The 16,779-nt window shown below is 39.5% G+C and overlaps 1 protein-coding gene across 1 annotated transcript in view; it reads right to left on the bottom strand.

The window, feature by feature from the left end:
* Positions 1 to 15,457, bottom strand: part of LOC101845980 (tumor protein 63) — a gene marked incomplete at its 5' end in the record, with an annotated part of 18,685 nt that extends 3,228 nt beyond the window's left edge. Inside the window, 9 exon segments of the mRNA XM_005113007.3 lie at positions 67 to 160; positions 1,151 to 1,444; positions 10,719 to 10,840; positions 11,404 to 11,504; positions 12,030 to 12,181; positions 12,732 to 13,099; positions 13,981 to 14,059; positions 14,518 to 14,588; positions 15,362 to 15,457. Coding sequence (XP_005113064.2) covers positions 67 to 160; positions 1,151 to 1,444; positions 10,719 to 10,840; positions 11,404 to 11,504; positions 12,030 to 12,181; positions 12,732 to 13,099; positions 13,981 to 14,059; positions 14,518 to 14,588; positions 15,362 to 15,457 — 1,377 coding nt within the window.
* Positions 15,458 to 16,779: the final 1,322 nt, after the last annotated feature.

The following is a 16,779-nucleotide window of genomic DNA, read 5'->3' as shown; positions in this document are numbered from 1 at the left end:
TTAAGTGCATAAAAAAAAAAAAATCCTACACACATCAATGCAACAAAGGAAACTCCTTTCTCTCACCTCTTGGCTAAACTCGTCTAGCTGGAACAAGTTGTCGAAACCCATCTGTTGGAAGTTGTCGATGTAAGCTGACAGGCCTAATCTGCCCAGCCATCTGAAAAACATAAATAACACAGATAATTGCCTTGGATATATAGCAGTTAGAGTAGATAATTGTCTTGGATATATAGCAGTTAGAGTAGCTAATTGTCTTGGATATATAGCAGTTAGAGTAGCTAATTGTCTTGGATATATAGCAGTTAGAGTAGATAATTGTCTTGGATATATAGCAGTTAGAGTAGATGGTTGTCTTGGATATGAAGCAGTTAGAGCTGATGATTGTCTTGGATATGTATCTTGGATATGAAGCAGTTAGAGCAGATGATTGTCTCGGACAGATAGCAGTTAGAGCAGATGATTGTCTCGGACAGATAGCAGTTAGAGCAGAAGATTGTCTCGGACAGATAGCAGTTAGAGCAGATGATTGTCTTGGACAGATAGTAGTAAGAGCAGATGATTGTCTTGGACAGATAGCAGTGAGAGCAGATGGTTGTCTTGGGCAGATATAAGTTAGAGCAGATGATCGTCTTGGACAGAGATAACAGTTAGAGCAGATGATTGTCTTGGACAGATAGCAGTTAGAGCAGATGATCGTCTTGGGCAGATAGCAGTTACAGCAGATGATTGTCTTGGACAGAGATAACAGTTAGAGCAGATGATTGTCTTGGGCAGATAGCAGTTAGAGCAGATGGTTGTCTTGGACAGATAGTAGTAAGAGCAGATGATTGTCTTGGACAGATAGCAGTTAGAGCAGATGGTTGTCTTGGGCAGATATAAGTTAGAGCAGATGATCGTCTTGGACAGAGATAACAGTTAGAGCAGATGATTGTCTTGGACAGATAGCAGTTAGAGCAGATGGTTGTCTTGGACAGATAGTAGTAAGAGCAGATGATTGTCTTGGACAGATAGCAGTTAGAGCAGATGATTGTCTTGGACAGATAGCAGTCAGAGCAGACGATTGTCTTGGAGAGATAGAAGTTAGAGCAGATGACAACCTCCGACAGTTGGCCGCCACAGCAAGCTAATCACCCACACTGGCACTCACCCTGCTATAGAGTTATCCTGCGGCTCCCCGAGGTAGCCGTCAATGTCCTCCTTCTTGACCGCCAGCCCCGTGTGACCCCCGCCGCCCCCGTCCCCGTTGACCATCACCTCCAGGGACGGGCTGCCCTGCGAGCTGGACACGCTGTTGAGCAGGCCACTGCACAGCTCCTCGCTGACCTCGAAGGGCAGCACGGCCGCGTGGCTGTCTGTGCTCAGGGTGGTGGACGTGGAGGCCTCGGACGAGGCCGACGACGTGGAGGCGTCGGAACAAGGGAAGCTGCCGCCCGGGACGTGTCTGAGAACACAGGAGGAATTACAAGTTTTACACCTTCATCCACACAATTTCACATCATTTTTAACAAAAAGTTTTAGTGTGTTTTTTTTTCGCTTTTTTCCCGCAAGAGTTTTACGGCACTTGCAACACAATAAGGTCATATAAGCGCCGAAGACCTTTTTTTACTTGGTGTTTTACAGTGCTCGTAACTGCAGCCGAAGATTAGAGGTGTTACAAGGGAGTAACAAACACAAAAAAGGAGGGGAGATAAAGATGATAGATGATAGATGTTGGATAGGAAAGAAGGAGCAAACCACACCAGAGCACCTGCCAACTACCCACTTTCACTTAGCTCGCAAGTGCATAAGGTCATATGAGTGCCAAAGGGTGGATGTCAACAGAGAAGTCCAAACGGAATCAGGCTTACTCTGCTCACCTTTCTAGCCTCAACAGCACAAAATGTGCTTCTATTATCAAGGCATCCCGGTAATAGCAGTTAATAAGAGAGTAACAAAAATATAAAAGAAGTAGAGGAAAATGACGATAGTAAGGATGAGGAAAGATCCCCCTATGTTGTTCCAGCACAGTATGAGCATGACACTGATAAATAAGCCCATTTACAACTTTATCGACACAGTTTGGACCATTGATTGTTTGTTTGAGTAAAGAGAAAAAGAAAAATTCATACTCATTCACTGGATTTCTCATGGAAGCCTTATAAATCTTTTAGCGTTCAACCCCTCCCCCCTCCCAAACCAACTCCATCTTCTCCACTATAATTTCAGTTAAGTTTGAGTAAACAGAAGAGCATCGACACAGTGAGTCTTTTAGTGCTGGGAAAAAGTTAAGACAGACGGACAGAAACAACAGACGGAAAGGAGTAGGACCTACCAATGGCACCCTCAAACTACCTATTGTAAGTGTTTAAAAAAAATCCCTGCAGATTTTACTGTTACAGGTTTACAACATCTGATCACTGTGTGTGTACAGTAGGTGATATAAATCCAATTAGTCTAGCACCCGTATAGAGAACATGCACACAGCTAGCAGATTTAGAACAGCAAGTCACTTTGTGTGTGGTGCAGTATATGACATGAAACCAGGATGACTTTGCTAAATTGTATCACACTTTTTTTTTTAATGTAGGTTTTTTTAATACCCTTATTGAAACACTATATATCATTTAGAGGAGGCTTCAGATCCTGCCTGTTAAGGCCAACCCGTGTTGAGAGGCGAGGGGTACAATATCCCTGCAGAAAATCTGAAACGCTAGATAAAATATTTTCCCCAATTGGGAATCAAACCTCCGGTTCCCTGTGTGAGACAGCAAGGCAGATTCACACGGGCACTTACACTATGTATCATGATCATCTCAGTTAAACTTTTTCTTTACTCATATTCCCAGCGTCTCCTGACTTGAGACATCCATTTTAGTTTTAGTAAGAGAGTTACAGCACTTGCAACACAATAAGGTCATATAAGTGCAGAAGAAGGAAGGGAGATGAGGACGATAGATGTTTGATAGGAAAGAAGGAGCAAACCACACAAGAGCACCCGCCAACCACCCACCGAGACACATCCAGCCGTCCTCTAGGGAGGTTTTAAAAGTGGTGTAATCATACTAATGCTCATGCTCAGCACACCTTGCCCGCAAAGAAAGTGAGTTCAGTTCTCAGATATAGGAGAAGTCATAATGACCCCATCACATGATTACCAACACCATTGTAATTTCCTGTGAGATAAAAATTCTTTTCAAAGATGTGATAAGCCTGATATGTTCAGAGTAATTTCTTGTGTCATTTTCAAGGCTTGAAAAACAGCTATTAAAATTCACAAGAAAATGTCAATTCCCTGAGTAAAAAAAAAAAACCTGATGAACCAGTGGTACCATCCGTTCACAAGATCACTCGCGCCTCATAATTCTACACATCACTCACAAAAGTAAGAGCAGTCAAACAACTTGTAATCATAACATTTATTGGCAATGTACACAATACACAATAGTCATTGAATAAACCATACATTTGTGTGTTCTAGGTAAGGCCTCATAAACCATGCCTTTCTCACAAGTTTCAGTCAGACAGCAAAAGTGCTCCTCTCATCCCCACACCATTCAAAGAATTGCTCCGCAGTTATAATAAATACTAAATATTTGAAAAGACTAAAAGAAAATAACATTAGAATCATAATTAAATGTTAGTGTTAAAAAGAAAAGAAAAAGGAAACACTAATGGCAAACAATTAGCATTTTTCTAGGATGAGTTGTTCTTTGCATTTCACGGACCTGAGCTGAATACTAATACAACCAAGAAACTAGATCTATGGGTTTGAGGGACACATCCTGAACATAAACTGGCCTGAAAGAAATTATCATTTCTATTACTGACAATGTCTGCAGTCTACTCCCATCCCATTTTTAAAAATCCCCAAATTCAAAGCTTTTTATGGGATATTTCTCATTTAGGAGTTAGCTTCCGCTCCCTGTTTAGCATTTTGTCGGGATCAAAATGGAAGGCAAAGGGAAGGTGAATGTTTGAAGCCACCCTCCCAGACATTACCTGCTACAAAGCACAATTCCCTCCACTGGTTTCCCTTTATTCTTAGCAAGAGCTTTGCAGCACTTGCAATACAATAAGGTCATATAATTGCCAAAGATGAGAGGTATAATTGGTTACCCTTTATTCTCCTCCCACACCAAAAAACAGTAATCAGAAACTATTTAAACAGACCCAGCCTACCCAAGCTCTGGAGAGTACAAAAAACAAAGCACCCCCATAAACATCAATTAAGTTTAAGTATTGGGCTCATTAAAAAAGTTCTTCGTTGTTTGCTACACATAAAACATGTTAACCTTTTCAAAATCTTAAAATCAGTCTAGCACACAAATAGCGAACAGATGTTTAGATCTCGAATTTTTCTTTTCATGCATATTCTTTGTATTTAAAACATGTACAAAGCAAAATTCGCACATAACGAAAAAAATTACTATATCCCACTGATTTCGCTGTATGCATGCAAGACTGTATCATCAAAACATATGTCATTATGCCACTACCATTTCCCAATAGATAAGTATGCTATATGGGAAAATTCTCTTTTAATGGACAGAGTATAGGTCCACTATGTTTTAAGCAGCTGAACTTTGTGTGCATCAGAAAAGACAAAGAAATTAAAGACTAGACTTGCTTCTCTGGAGGAGACACATCGTTCGCATTACTACAGAAGAACATAAAAATATCAAAATGGTTAACCTACACTTCTTGCTATTCTAAGAAAACACTAGTGTATTCAGAATAAGCTCTGGCATACTTATCTGACAATCTAAATTCAAATATCAAACCACGCACAAACAGAAGTAGTACAGCATCTTTGTACAGTAAAATTCACAAAGGCATTAACATGACCTTGTACAGTAAAGTTTACAAAGGCATTAATATGACTTAGCAAAAGTAAAGTCCATAAAAAGCATAGCATAGTCAGCAACAGCAACAACAAACACAAAAAGAAATGAAAAGACGAAAACCAGCCAACATGCTATGATCAATATCACAGTTCACAGAGTCTACACAAGAATCAGGTATATAGAGAAAAATAAAACAACACTGCACAGTAAGACCTACTCGTAGAACAAACTTCTTTTTTCCGTTTTAATGTAGGTGCCTTCAAGTCCCCATCAACACAATTTAGATCATTTTTGTGGCAGGCTTTGACCCTGCTCATCAGGGTCAACCCTGGCTGAGAGGGACACAATATCCCAGCAGAAATACCAAGACGCTTAATAAAAATTTTCCCCACATGGGAATCAAACTTGGGTCTTCTATGTGCTACGGCAAAGCACCTAACTGCTACACCACAGACGCCAGTAGACCTACTCTGAGAGATAAGTCTCCACAGCAACTAATAAAAACAATACATAAACAAGAGCAGTAAGAGTGACATGAGTCAACAAGAGTTTAAGAGGGAGGAAAAATCACAGCGTAGCATGGCAACCGATACAGTTTAGTAGCGAGGAGGTGAAAAGAAGAAAGAAAACGAAAGAAAGTAGCACAAGCAAAGATGGAACTGCCCATTTGATAGCTGTTTTCAACAGAATTAGCAAATAAGATAGACAAAGCAGAGACCAAATAAGACAAAGCAGAGAGAAAAAATATGAGACCAAAAAAAAAATATAATAAAAATAAATAAATAGCAAGAAGAAATAAGACCGAAAAAAAAATAGGGAGAAGAAATTAGATGGGGGGGGACGACAAAAAGACAAAGCTGGGACAGGAAATAAGACAACAAAAGACAACAGACAAAGCAGAGACAGATAAAAGACAACAAAATAAGATAGACAAAGCAGAGACAGATAAAAGACGACAAAATAAGAGAGACAAAGCAAAGACAGGAAATGAAATATTCCACCTAGTCCAGGAGGCCGAATGCACATTAAAAAATCATTTTTTTAAAAGGGACCTTTACAAACAACAGCGAGTGACAATAACTGGGAAAAATAAAATACAATCAACACAACTAAAAAAAAACGCATCAAAAACAAAACTGATGCAACAATATCTTCAAATTTACAGGACAGTTACACACTTTACGGCAGTGTATGATAGATTAGAGTGGACTATCATCAACCACTGCCTCTTCCACGCAACCATGATGAAAATGATCAAACAAAGACAGAATGATAATATTGCACTACATCATTCTATGCCACAGTGCTCTGACTCCCACTCAGTTTTACCCCAATATCAGCTGATACGACTGAACCAAATGGGAAAACTCCCAAGACAAGCCCAGATCAAGAACGCCTGATACGGTACCTCATTGGGAATTCAAACCAGGACCGTCCACACTATGGTCCAGTGTGATACCTACGGAGTTAGCAACACACCCCAGTGGTGTGTGTGAGTGTGTGTGTGCATGTATATGTGTGTGTGTGTGTGCATGTATATGTTTTGTGTAAGCACGTGTGTGTGTCTGTTTAAGTATTGCTGGAGAGAATGAGAGGTTTTGAGTACCAACCCAATCACCCTAAATGAAGAGGGTAACAAAATCAATTAGTACCCATTTGTAAACACTGAAATATGTAGACGGTCCACATACTTGCTAAACACTACTGGCAAGAATAGAATCCACCAATATTTGACATACTACAAAGAAAAAAAATTATTTTTTTTTAAAGAAAGAAAATTGCTGCCCTAAAATTTAAGACTTTTCATTTCATTTTGTAATAAACTAACATACCCACATACACATTCATAAACACCTTCTCTCTCTCTCTTGGTACTTTTATGACCGTTAATGTTTCACAACAGCATCAACACAAATTAGACCATTTAGGAGGCGGGCTTTTTAACCTTGCCCTACAAACTCAGCTCAACCAAGGGTGAAAGGGATACAGCATCCCCCCCAAAAAACTCCCAGAGATATCAGACAAAAGTCTTCCCTGACTAAGAATAGAGCTAATCTTATATTTTGACCCCACAGCGAAAAAGCCTTACCACTACACCAAAGACAGCAGTTTTGCCGGCTCAAGTAACATAAACATAAAATGTATAAAGTTTTAGTAAGAGCTTTACAGCACTTGCAACACAAATAGAGGGTCACATAAGTGCCGATGATTAGAGATGTTACTCAAGAGTAACGTATGAAGAAAAAGGAGAGATCAGAAAAAGACGATAGTTTGATGTTACAGAAGTAACACAACCATATCACACCTCCCCCAACCACCCACTTAACTCACACAACAAGCCGTTTTACAACATTAACTCACAGGAACAACAAAGAGACTCCACAAACTTTCACAATAATCCAATGAATGCAGTGTGCAAAAGGTATACCATGTTACTAAAGGGCGCAATGTACATGCTTACAGGGTTGAAAACGAAGAGATTCTAAAAACAACAACACATTTATCTCTAACAACAGTCTTCTCGATCAGAACTCTGTGCTCACACATTAATTTTGAAATTCCTTCCATTGGCCGGAGGCAAAAAAAGAAATTTGATAAATCTTTTTGAAATTCCCAGCCTGCCTGAATTTCATAACCTTCAAGTCCACCTTCCATCTACACCACCCACCCACTCTGTGTGTGTGTTAGTAAGAGTTTTATGGCACTTGCAACACAATAAGGTCATATACGTGCCGAAGATCAGAGGTGTTACAAGAGAGTAACAAACACAGATAGAGAGAAAGAGAGAGACACACAGAGAGAGACAGAAAGAGAGAGAGAGAGAAAAAAGGAGGAGAGATCAAGAAGATAGATGTTTCATGGGAAAGAAGGAGCACACCACACCAGAGCACCCGCCAATACCACCCACTCTGACCAGCAGAAGTTAACAAAAAAAGTGGCCTCATCCGGGGCTAAATAAATCATACCAAACATTAGATTAAAAAAAACAAAAACAACGGACAACAATGACGCGACGCGACGCAGACTCAAAGATCCCCAGTTCTCACTCTCCAGCTGAATACAGATCTTTTACGGGTTCTCCTCCAACAAGAATCAGAGAACCCAATAACAGTAACAGTCATCAATCACAGATCACTTTACAGTGAATCGGCACTTCTCCCAGGCCGTGGTAGCAACAGGCATGATTCCAGGAATGATAGTGTTATAGTCTCCAATTTTTAAAAAATTTAAAAAGTAGGTAAATATGTGGATTTGTTATATCTTTTGAAGTCCCCAAAAGTAAAATAAGTATGTAAATACGATATTTTTCAGCCGCTAAGGTAGGTAAATCAGTATGATATTTGGAAGTCACCAAATACGGTAAATATGGCAATTCGTTGCGTCTGGAGAACCACAAAACTCCACATAGCATAGTGCAAACTGCTTCTATGACTCTTATTTACTGATGCCACAGCATCTGGTAAGTTCCAACTTTGAAAAAGAACAACATTACGGATTACCCCTCTTAAAAATGATTAAGAACCTTATATCTCAATCACTATTTAACAGTAGTGTACTGTACGGAGGCAAAATGTTATTCAAAGAACAAGATAAAACATTATTATCTCATAGAAGTGTCAGTCCAAGGGCAAAGATAAAAAACCATTCGAATGACAAGATAAAACATCATCTCATATTGACCATACTAAACATCATTCCAAGGACGAGAGATAAAATGCCAATTTAAAGGGACAGGATAAAACACATTGCTCCGAGAGCCAATCTTGTCCCTTTGAATTCCCCCGCATTTCTTTCCTTTGCCGCCATCATCATCCCTTGATACTTTATGTCAGTCCATCAACAACATTAAAAAAAATGTTTTCACTTCTTGAGAGATTTCCCAGGCTTTGATGGCAGTTTTTTCTTCTTGGCCATCGACTTCATCTTTGTGTCCTGGCCCGACAAGCTAGCCAACCACCTGTAACGAGCCAGAGTGGAACACCGAGGTCAAGGGCATGAAGCAACAGTGGCGAACTCTAAAACGCTAACACTCTTGTTCGTGGTGGCCACCAACATTACCAGATTTTTTTAAAAAATGATTTTGTTCTTAATTTTAGGAGGGAGGAAAATAAAAAATGTGTCAACGTTCTGCTTAAGAATGTCTTTTTTTGAACGTATTATATGGCCAAAAAAATTTTTAATTAACTTTTGAATTTTAAAAAATATTTAGAAAATGAAGAAATGGATGTTCTGAATGATATGGCTTTTATACTCTCATAAAACAATGAGGGGGGGAGGGAATGAATAAAATAAGAAAAAGATGGGGACAAATTCAAACTTCAGCAAAAATATACTGGGAGAAAAATTATACGAAAAAGAGAAATATATCAGAAAAATGTGTTAAAGAAAAAAGTTTTATCCCCTTAACCATAAAAAAGGAACAATTAAAAAAAATAATTTTTTTAACTACAAAAACCCAAAACCAATTTATTAAACTTAAATCCTTTGAAAAGTTGAAAACAAAAATCTCTGGCTCGGTCAACAGGCAGGTGGCTGCTTTGAGGCTCAAGTTTCCGAACATAGACTAATCACACACCGTGGCAACAGGTTCTCGTCAGTCAACAGTGTTTACGGCTTCCCATCCAATCAAATCTTTTTCCCTCTGAAGAACATAACGTCACTGGTCCATAACTCAAAAGAAATCTTTGGGAAGAACAATGATGTTGTCATCGGGTCCAGTAGGCGAGGAAGGAAAAACCTTTCTCTCGGCAGATCAACGACGTCCAACCGTCTCAGATCTTGAACCCTCCTCCTCCTCAATTGAATTTATAATTTTAACCGTCTTGAACAGAACGAAATTCTAAATCTTCCGCTGAAAGAACATGTCTTGGTCATCAAATTGAAAGATTTAAATTGGCAGAATTTTGGTTTCTGCACAGAAAAGCACCACCGCAGCAAAAGGGGCAGCTTGGAACGCTTCAGAGGGGTCACATGGCCATCATCATGTGTTAAAGGAAACGGTAGGAAATACTCCAGGCTCACACCATATTCTCTCCCTGACACATCCCACCGCTCATCACTTCATGGACTAAAGAAAGCACACAGCAACCACCTACCTGTCTTCCATTTTCTTTCTTTTCTTAGCTAACAAAAGGTTTGCAGATCTCCACAAAACAAAATACAACCTACGGACATCAAATGCAGGAATCTAAGCACTCAAGTAAGATTCAGGATAATTATTTAGAAAACGAGAATTCAGCTCAAGTTATTTTACTCAACTAAGAAATCATGTTGCAACGTTGCTTTGAGTAAGGCACACAAAATTGTTATAAGAGTACAAGGTAAAAATCTATGGTCAACACAGATATAATTTTGTTATCATGAGTAAAGTAAAACAAATACAAAAAGCCACCCCACCGCAATCCATTGAAGAAAAGAAAAGAAGCTACCACAGAGACAGACTTAGCACATTCGCTGATCTGAAAGCAGTCCACCGCACAGGAAGATATAGGCAGAAAGTAATCTTTATGTCAATGTTACTAACCACATCACTAAAGCATAGTCCACAAAATAAAATTCGCTATAACGAAAAGAGAGGAGAGAAATTGGAACCAAGCGTTAGTATCAAAACTTAAGAGGAGACGACTGGTCAGAAATAAAAGTAAAAGGAGTCACAGAATTGGAGCCATTACTGAAAGGAAGATCTCAAGACCATACCCTTACCACTCAACTTTGAAGACATGTTCCAATAGAGAAAAAAAAAAGGCTACCTCATATCAGTTATCATCTCTTACCACTTAAACTTTGTATTTTTTAAAAAGAAAGTTCAGTATAAACCCCATGAACTGCGTATCACTTTAGGAAGCAACAAAATGGAAAGTCCGGAAGGTTCTAGAAACAAGGAGTACTCACTGTCTCTGAAGGTCGACCTGTCGCTGCTTGTAGGCCTCCACTGCCTGTGGGGGAACTAGCGCGGCCAGGGCCAACGCATCACGCATCTTTCGCAAGATCTCAAAGTGCTCTTTGCCTTGGATCTGTTGAGTAGAGAAAAGGAATCACTTATCTCCAGAGTCAAAAACAACTTCCCTAAACCAGTTTTTTAGTAAGAGTTTTACGGCACTTGCAACACAATAAGGTCATGTAAGTGCCGAAGATTAGAGGTGTTACAAGAGAGTAACAAACATAAAAAAGAAGGAGGGGAGAGACAAGGACGATAGATGTTTGATAGGAAAGAAGAAGCAAACCACACCAGAGCACCTGCCAACCACCCACTTCCCTAAACCAATACAAATAACGTCGCCGTTTAGAAATAAAACAGTGTTCTGACTTTTGATACCTATGGTTAGGCATCTCCTGCAGTGAGAACTTCAAAGTGGGTTAATTTTTTAAAATCAGAACAACATGATTGTGGAAAGCATTTTTCAAATCTAGTTAACATAATTTACATTTTCAAAAAAAATTTCAACACACCTCCAAAAATATTTCAACTCTAAATCAAGTTTCACAATTCTCACCAACACAAAACTTCATACTGAGTTTACAACAACAACAAAAAAAAGCTCAATAACGTAACTTTGTCACTACTACTACCACTCACCGGCAAATGATAAATTTCTGTGTCTTCGTTCAATTTCCGCTTCTTAGCAAAGCTCATGATCTCCGTTACTGAAGTCATCTTTGAGCCACTCACACCGGGTCCTGGCAAAGAAGACAGAAACATCAGTTTATTTAGCAATGCTTTTTGGTTTTTGTTTGAGTAAAGAGAAGCACACTGACACAATAATGGTAATAGAGTGCTAACTGAGGAAAAGTCAGACAGAGAGACAGAAGAAACAGAGGGGAAAGTAAAGAAGTAGGACCTACCAGCGGTGTGCCCTCCAACCACCCGCTTAGCAATGCTTAAAGACAAGAACAGCAAACCCAGAGACAGAATGAACAATCAGATAATCGTTGGGCAAATGTACGAAAAAAATGCAGGACAAAAGTAAACATCCAATACAGACACAGTATGTTAACTAGTAGCCCTTACAGTGAGCGTTCTTAAGCCAACAATTATGACAAATAAAAAGGCCTCTTGTTCCTTTAAACTAGGGGAAACAAAATCAACCCACAAACAAAACAGAAGAAAAGAAGCGACCCAACTTCCTTTGGAGAGGGAAAGACAAACTAACATAAAGAACCCTGGCAATAAATGTCACAAGTAAACTATGCGCGAACAGTTACCTCCTTTCTTAGGCGACACTTTGACTGGCATGGCCGCTCTCTCATCAGCTTTTCTATCGCGGCCCGGGCACGCACAGATCCTCACTTCCACAGCTCGCCGACCAAGAACCTGGCCTTCTTTCTCTAACGTGAACACAATCTGGAGAGGTCTCCTGCACACACACAAACACAGAAAAATTGTTGAACTGATTGGGATAATTGGTCGCTTTTAAAGACAAGCGGGCTAACCCAGATTTCGGGGGTATCCAGAAATCTTGACCTACATCAAAAGTGGGCATTGCCCTACCTATAGGAGAAGTTTGGTTTCATTGGTGTGTATATTTGTTTGGTTACTGAGAAAACTCTCCTCATGTTTTCAAGAAACAGAACAAGGGGCAAAAACTTTACCTTCGGTTTTCTCAAAACAGCATTTTTCAGGAAAGCCTCCTTGTGCTTAAAAGTGACCAATTGCCTTACTGGTGATTTAGCGCTGAGAACAGTGCTTGACGTGATACTTCATGGTTTTAAAAATAATCAAGCACACACACACACAGGGCGTATACGAGGTTATATTTTTGGGTACCCCAGGATAACTTTTAGTCAGCTTGGCAGTTACTTTGGTGATTTGTCCTTGATCTCCATTTTTTTCATCAAATCCTGATTTTTTTCTCCCCTAGATCCTGATTTTTAACTTCATAGAGTGGCAGGTCTTTGGTCCCTCACCTGTTAGGTCCTCCGACACAGGAGCCAAGGCACATGAACTGGAAGAGGTTGGTGACCCACTCGGCGCCCGCCTGCGGGGTCTCGTGTGGGATGACCACGCTCTGCCTCTGGGAGCTGGGGTCCTCCGAGTACTTGGCCAGCTTGTGCTCGCAGCGCACCAGGTGCGTGGGGGCCGGGTGGCTCTCGTTGTGCTCCTTGGACACGGCATGGTTCGGGCAGCGCTTGACCACCTCCTGGACGTGCTCGGGCTTCATGAAGATGGGCATGGCTCGGATCACGCTGTTGATGGGGGCCTGGCCCCGCGTCTTGAACCTCACCGGGCACGTGGTGGCCATGCGCACGTACAGCTTCTTCAGAGACTCTGAGTACTGAAATACAAAAAGACAGCCATGGTTTATTCTTTGGAAAAAAAAAAAATTCCTAACAGATTCTGAATACAATAGTTAAACCAAACAGCCACGGCTAATTCTAAGAAAAAACAATGTTTCCTCGCAGATTCTTAAAACAATAATTGAATAAAACAGACACGGCTTATTCTTTGAAAAAGTTTCTTTAGACTGAACACAATAATTGAACTAAATAATAAGGGCTATTTTTTTTCCTTTCAAAAGACAAGTCTTGAGAGACTGAATATGAATACTATATCTGAGCCAAACAGTCATCACGGCTATTCTTCGAATAAGGCAAAAGTCTTCACAGAGACCTTGAACATGAAATCCAAAAAGAATGGCTATGGCTCATTAAAAAAAAATGTTTCAGTTTCTTCTGAGATGAAATACAACAAAACAGGTAAAGCTTATTTATTCTTTGATCAACAAGTTTCTTCAGGGATTCTCAAGATTGAAATTTGGTACATCAGAAGGGTATAAAGCTTTCCCCAGACATTGAATAAAGACAAGTACATCGACAAAACAATGGCCATTCAATGTACGGAGAAAAGTTTAAAAAAGAACACAGGGAAAGAAAAGACGCAGGACCTACCAAACTGAAACATGCTCTCCAACCACCTGCACACTTTCTCAAATTTGTGGGATTGGGTAGGAAGAAAATAATAAACGAACACCATAAAAATGTGACATAAACCATCTCATAATGGAAAGCAATATATGGATCTGGAACATTTTGGGTTGGTCTTTTCCGATTGATAATCCAAATTTCTAAGTACAAGCAGTGCCAAGCGGTGCAAGGACATGCTCTTGACAAACAGAAAAGACAACAGGGCAACATTCACTACAAAACATAAACCTACCGTCCATGTGGTTGATTTTGTCTCTTTAGAAGGCTGGGCAAAGCTGATTTCAAAACCATAGTCCCCTGCATAATCAGTACTGAGAACAAGAAACACAAAAAGCAACTGAAAAAATGTCCTTGATAAATTGTGCCATGCACAACATAAAACAGACAAAATTAAAAAAAACAAACAAAAGTAACAATTAACTTAGCATCTTGCTCTTCAGGATAAGAGGATGAAGAAGGGAGCCACACATACCAACAGTAATCCAAACTAAACACTATGAGACATTAATGACAATAAACTTGATTTTCCTGTAATAACTTAGTTTAAATTAAAAAATTAAAACATTCTCAAACATTCAGTTTTCATCATTCATTACATATTTCTCTAAGTCAACAAGAATCACGGGCCATTCCTTATACCATTCCAACACAAATACATGCCAGCTGCTTATTTACAGTTACACTGACAGTAACACCACTCTATCAAAATCATCAGGAATTTTCTAGTCACATGAAATCAGTGTAAACTCTTAGAAGATAAGGAACTTACTTTGAGGGCACTGTTGGCATAGGTGATGTGACCGTGTTATGAGGTGAATATGGAGGCGGTGATGTGATGGTCTGTGGAGAGAAACAAAGAGGAAGTCAAAAACAGGAAAACCTTCCACAGACACTCAACTTTGCCATCAGTGTACCGAAAAAAAACATCCAGTACAAAAAAAAATCATGAAACAATTTTCCAGAGATGCTATCTGGCTACAAAAAAATTTCTGAACTATTCAGCCACCTGGAAACGCAAGTGGGGGGACTCCAAATTAACAGAATATATTGCAAAATGAAAAAAATATCACTGCAATTTCAGAAATCTAGAACTACAGAAACCAAGACCTGAATAATATATCCATTGGCCTAAAGCACACTGACACAATAAAAGCCATTTAAAGCTGAGAAAAAGCAAGACGAATAGAGGGATAAAGCAGAGGAAATGTATCTGAAGAAGTTGAAATGTTTGGCAATTTAAAAAAACAACCCTGAAAACACGAGAAACCGAAGTAGCGATTTCAATTTATTACCAACAAAATCAGCCATTACATCACAGAACGAAACTTCCTGCAGATTCAGTCAGCCACCAACACTAAAAGCGTTAACATAACAGTGCGGTTTAAAGAGACAGATCAAAAACATGGGAGTGCAGTAGTGATAAGAGCAATCAGACTTTGTTTTGTTTTATATGTTTTAGAAAGTGTTTTACGGCACTTGCAACACAATAAGGTCATATAAGTGCCGAAGATTAGAGGTTTTACAAGAGAGTAACAAACACAAAAAAGAAGGAGGGGAGATAATAAGAATAAATGTTTGAAAAGAAAGAAGAAGCAATTAGACTAGACACTTACATCGTCATATGGACTTGATGCACTGGAGCCGATGATGTTGGTCTGCGAGTCTGGGCTCATACCAGATGAGGTAGTTGTGCTGAGAATCGGGTTTAACTGAAACAAACAAAAATGGGGGTAAAAACTTAATGAATTTCTCAAATCAAATACAAAGATTGTACTGAACAAGATGGAAGTAGTAGTCAATACTGTGACTGTATGAACTACTTAACAGTAAATAGAGAACACAGTCTGTTAAAAAACATTTCTTTCTTTAGTAAACAAAAACTCTCGGAGAGCAACTAGTCCCAGTCACGGGGTCTAAATACGACCTTTCTTTTCAGTATTGTTTTTCACATGGGTGAGGGTCTTTGTTGAGTAAAAAATAACCACGAAAAACAGAAGACCCTGTAAATCACTGCAACAGAGTGGGAATCTCCTTTAGGATAAACACTCTAAAAGTCAACTGATTGTTTTTCGGTTGTTGGGGGTTATTTTTGTCTTTTGTTAATCCTAAAGCCAACATGTTATTAAAGAAATGCATCCCGTTTCAAATAAAATTTATTTCACACTTGGGAAAACATGACAACCATGCACTAAACATATTCCTCTCTGATCTTATTGTTTAAAGCAAGACATATCACAGAAGAAAACAACAATAAAGAAAGAAAGAAAGACAAAAAATACAAGGTTCACAGGTGTTCTGGTGTGGTTTGCTGCTCCTTTCCTATCAAACTTCTGCACTTAAAGGAATGACTCATTTGTGTTTCAAGTACCATCAAACAGTTACTATTACTAAAACTAAAATTAAACTAAACACAATCTTGGCACCAAACGTTTCTACCTTCCACAGACAAAAATAAAGCCGCCAAACCAAAACATTAGAAACAAACAGAAGGGTGCAGTCTCCATGCAAGAACATGAGAAATACTTTTTAAATAAAGTAAACCAACCAACATACCTATCGACTTCAGTTCTGGATCGATAACAACAACAACCTATCGACTTCAGTTAGCATATTACACCTGATTTCTACAAGGCAGACGCTTAAGCGATATCACGACACAAGCCAAACAAGAACAATTACCAGTTCAGACAACGTGGTAGATGCAAACAGAGACAAAGCCACAGGCTCTTTCACTCGCCACTCTTGACTGAAACTTTTCATCGTGACGATCTGCCTCTCTCCTCCCCGCCGCATGTATCCACTATAAACACCAGGCAGAAGACACCGACAGACTGCCACCCAACCAGCCTCGCTGTCAGAGCCCACACACACACACACAAACACACAGCCTAATAAATATATCGATATATCGACGGCAATCTTCTCAAAACAGCACTGGCCGCACCTCCCTGGTTCAACACTGCCGCTGGCTACTGGGCTGACCTACAATGCCACAAACATCTCCAAAACTCTCACCGGGCTGTCTGCCTTT

The sequence above is a fragment of the Aplysia californica genome, unplaced genomic scaffold (assembly GCF_000002075.1).
Source record: "Aplysia californica isolate F4 #8 unplaced genomic scaffold, AplCal3.0 scaffold01545, whole genome shotgun sequence".
Classification (NCBI taxonomy): Eukaryota; Metazoa; Mollusca; class Gastropoda; order Aplysiida; family Aplysiidae; genus Aplysia; species Aplysia californica.
This window is presented reverse-complemented; position numbering and strand designations above follow the sequence as displayed.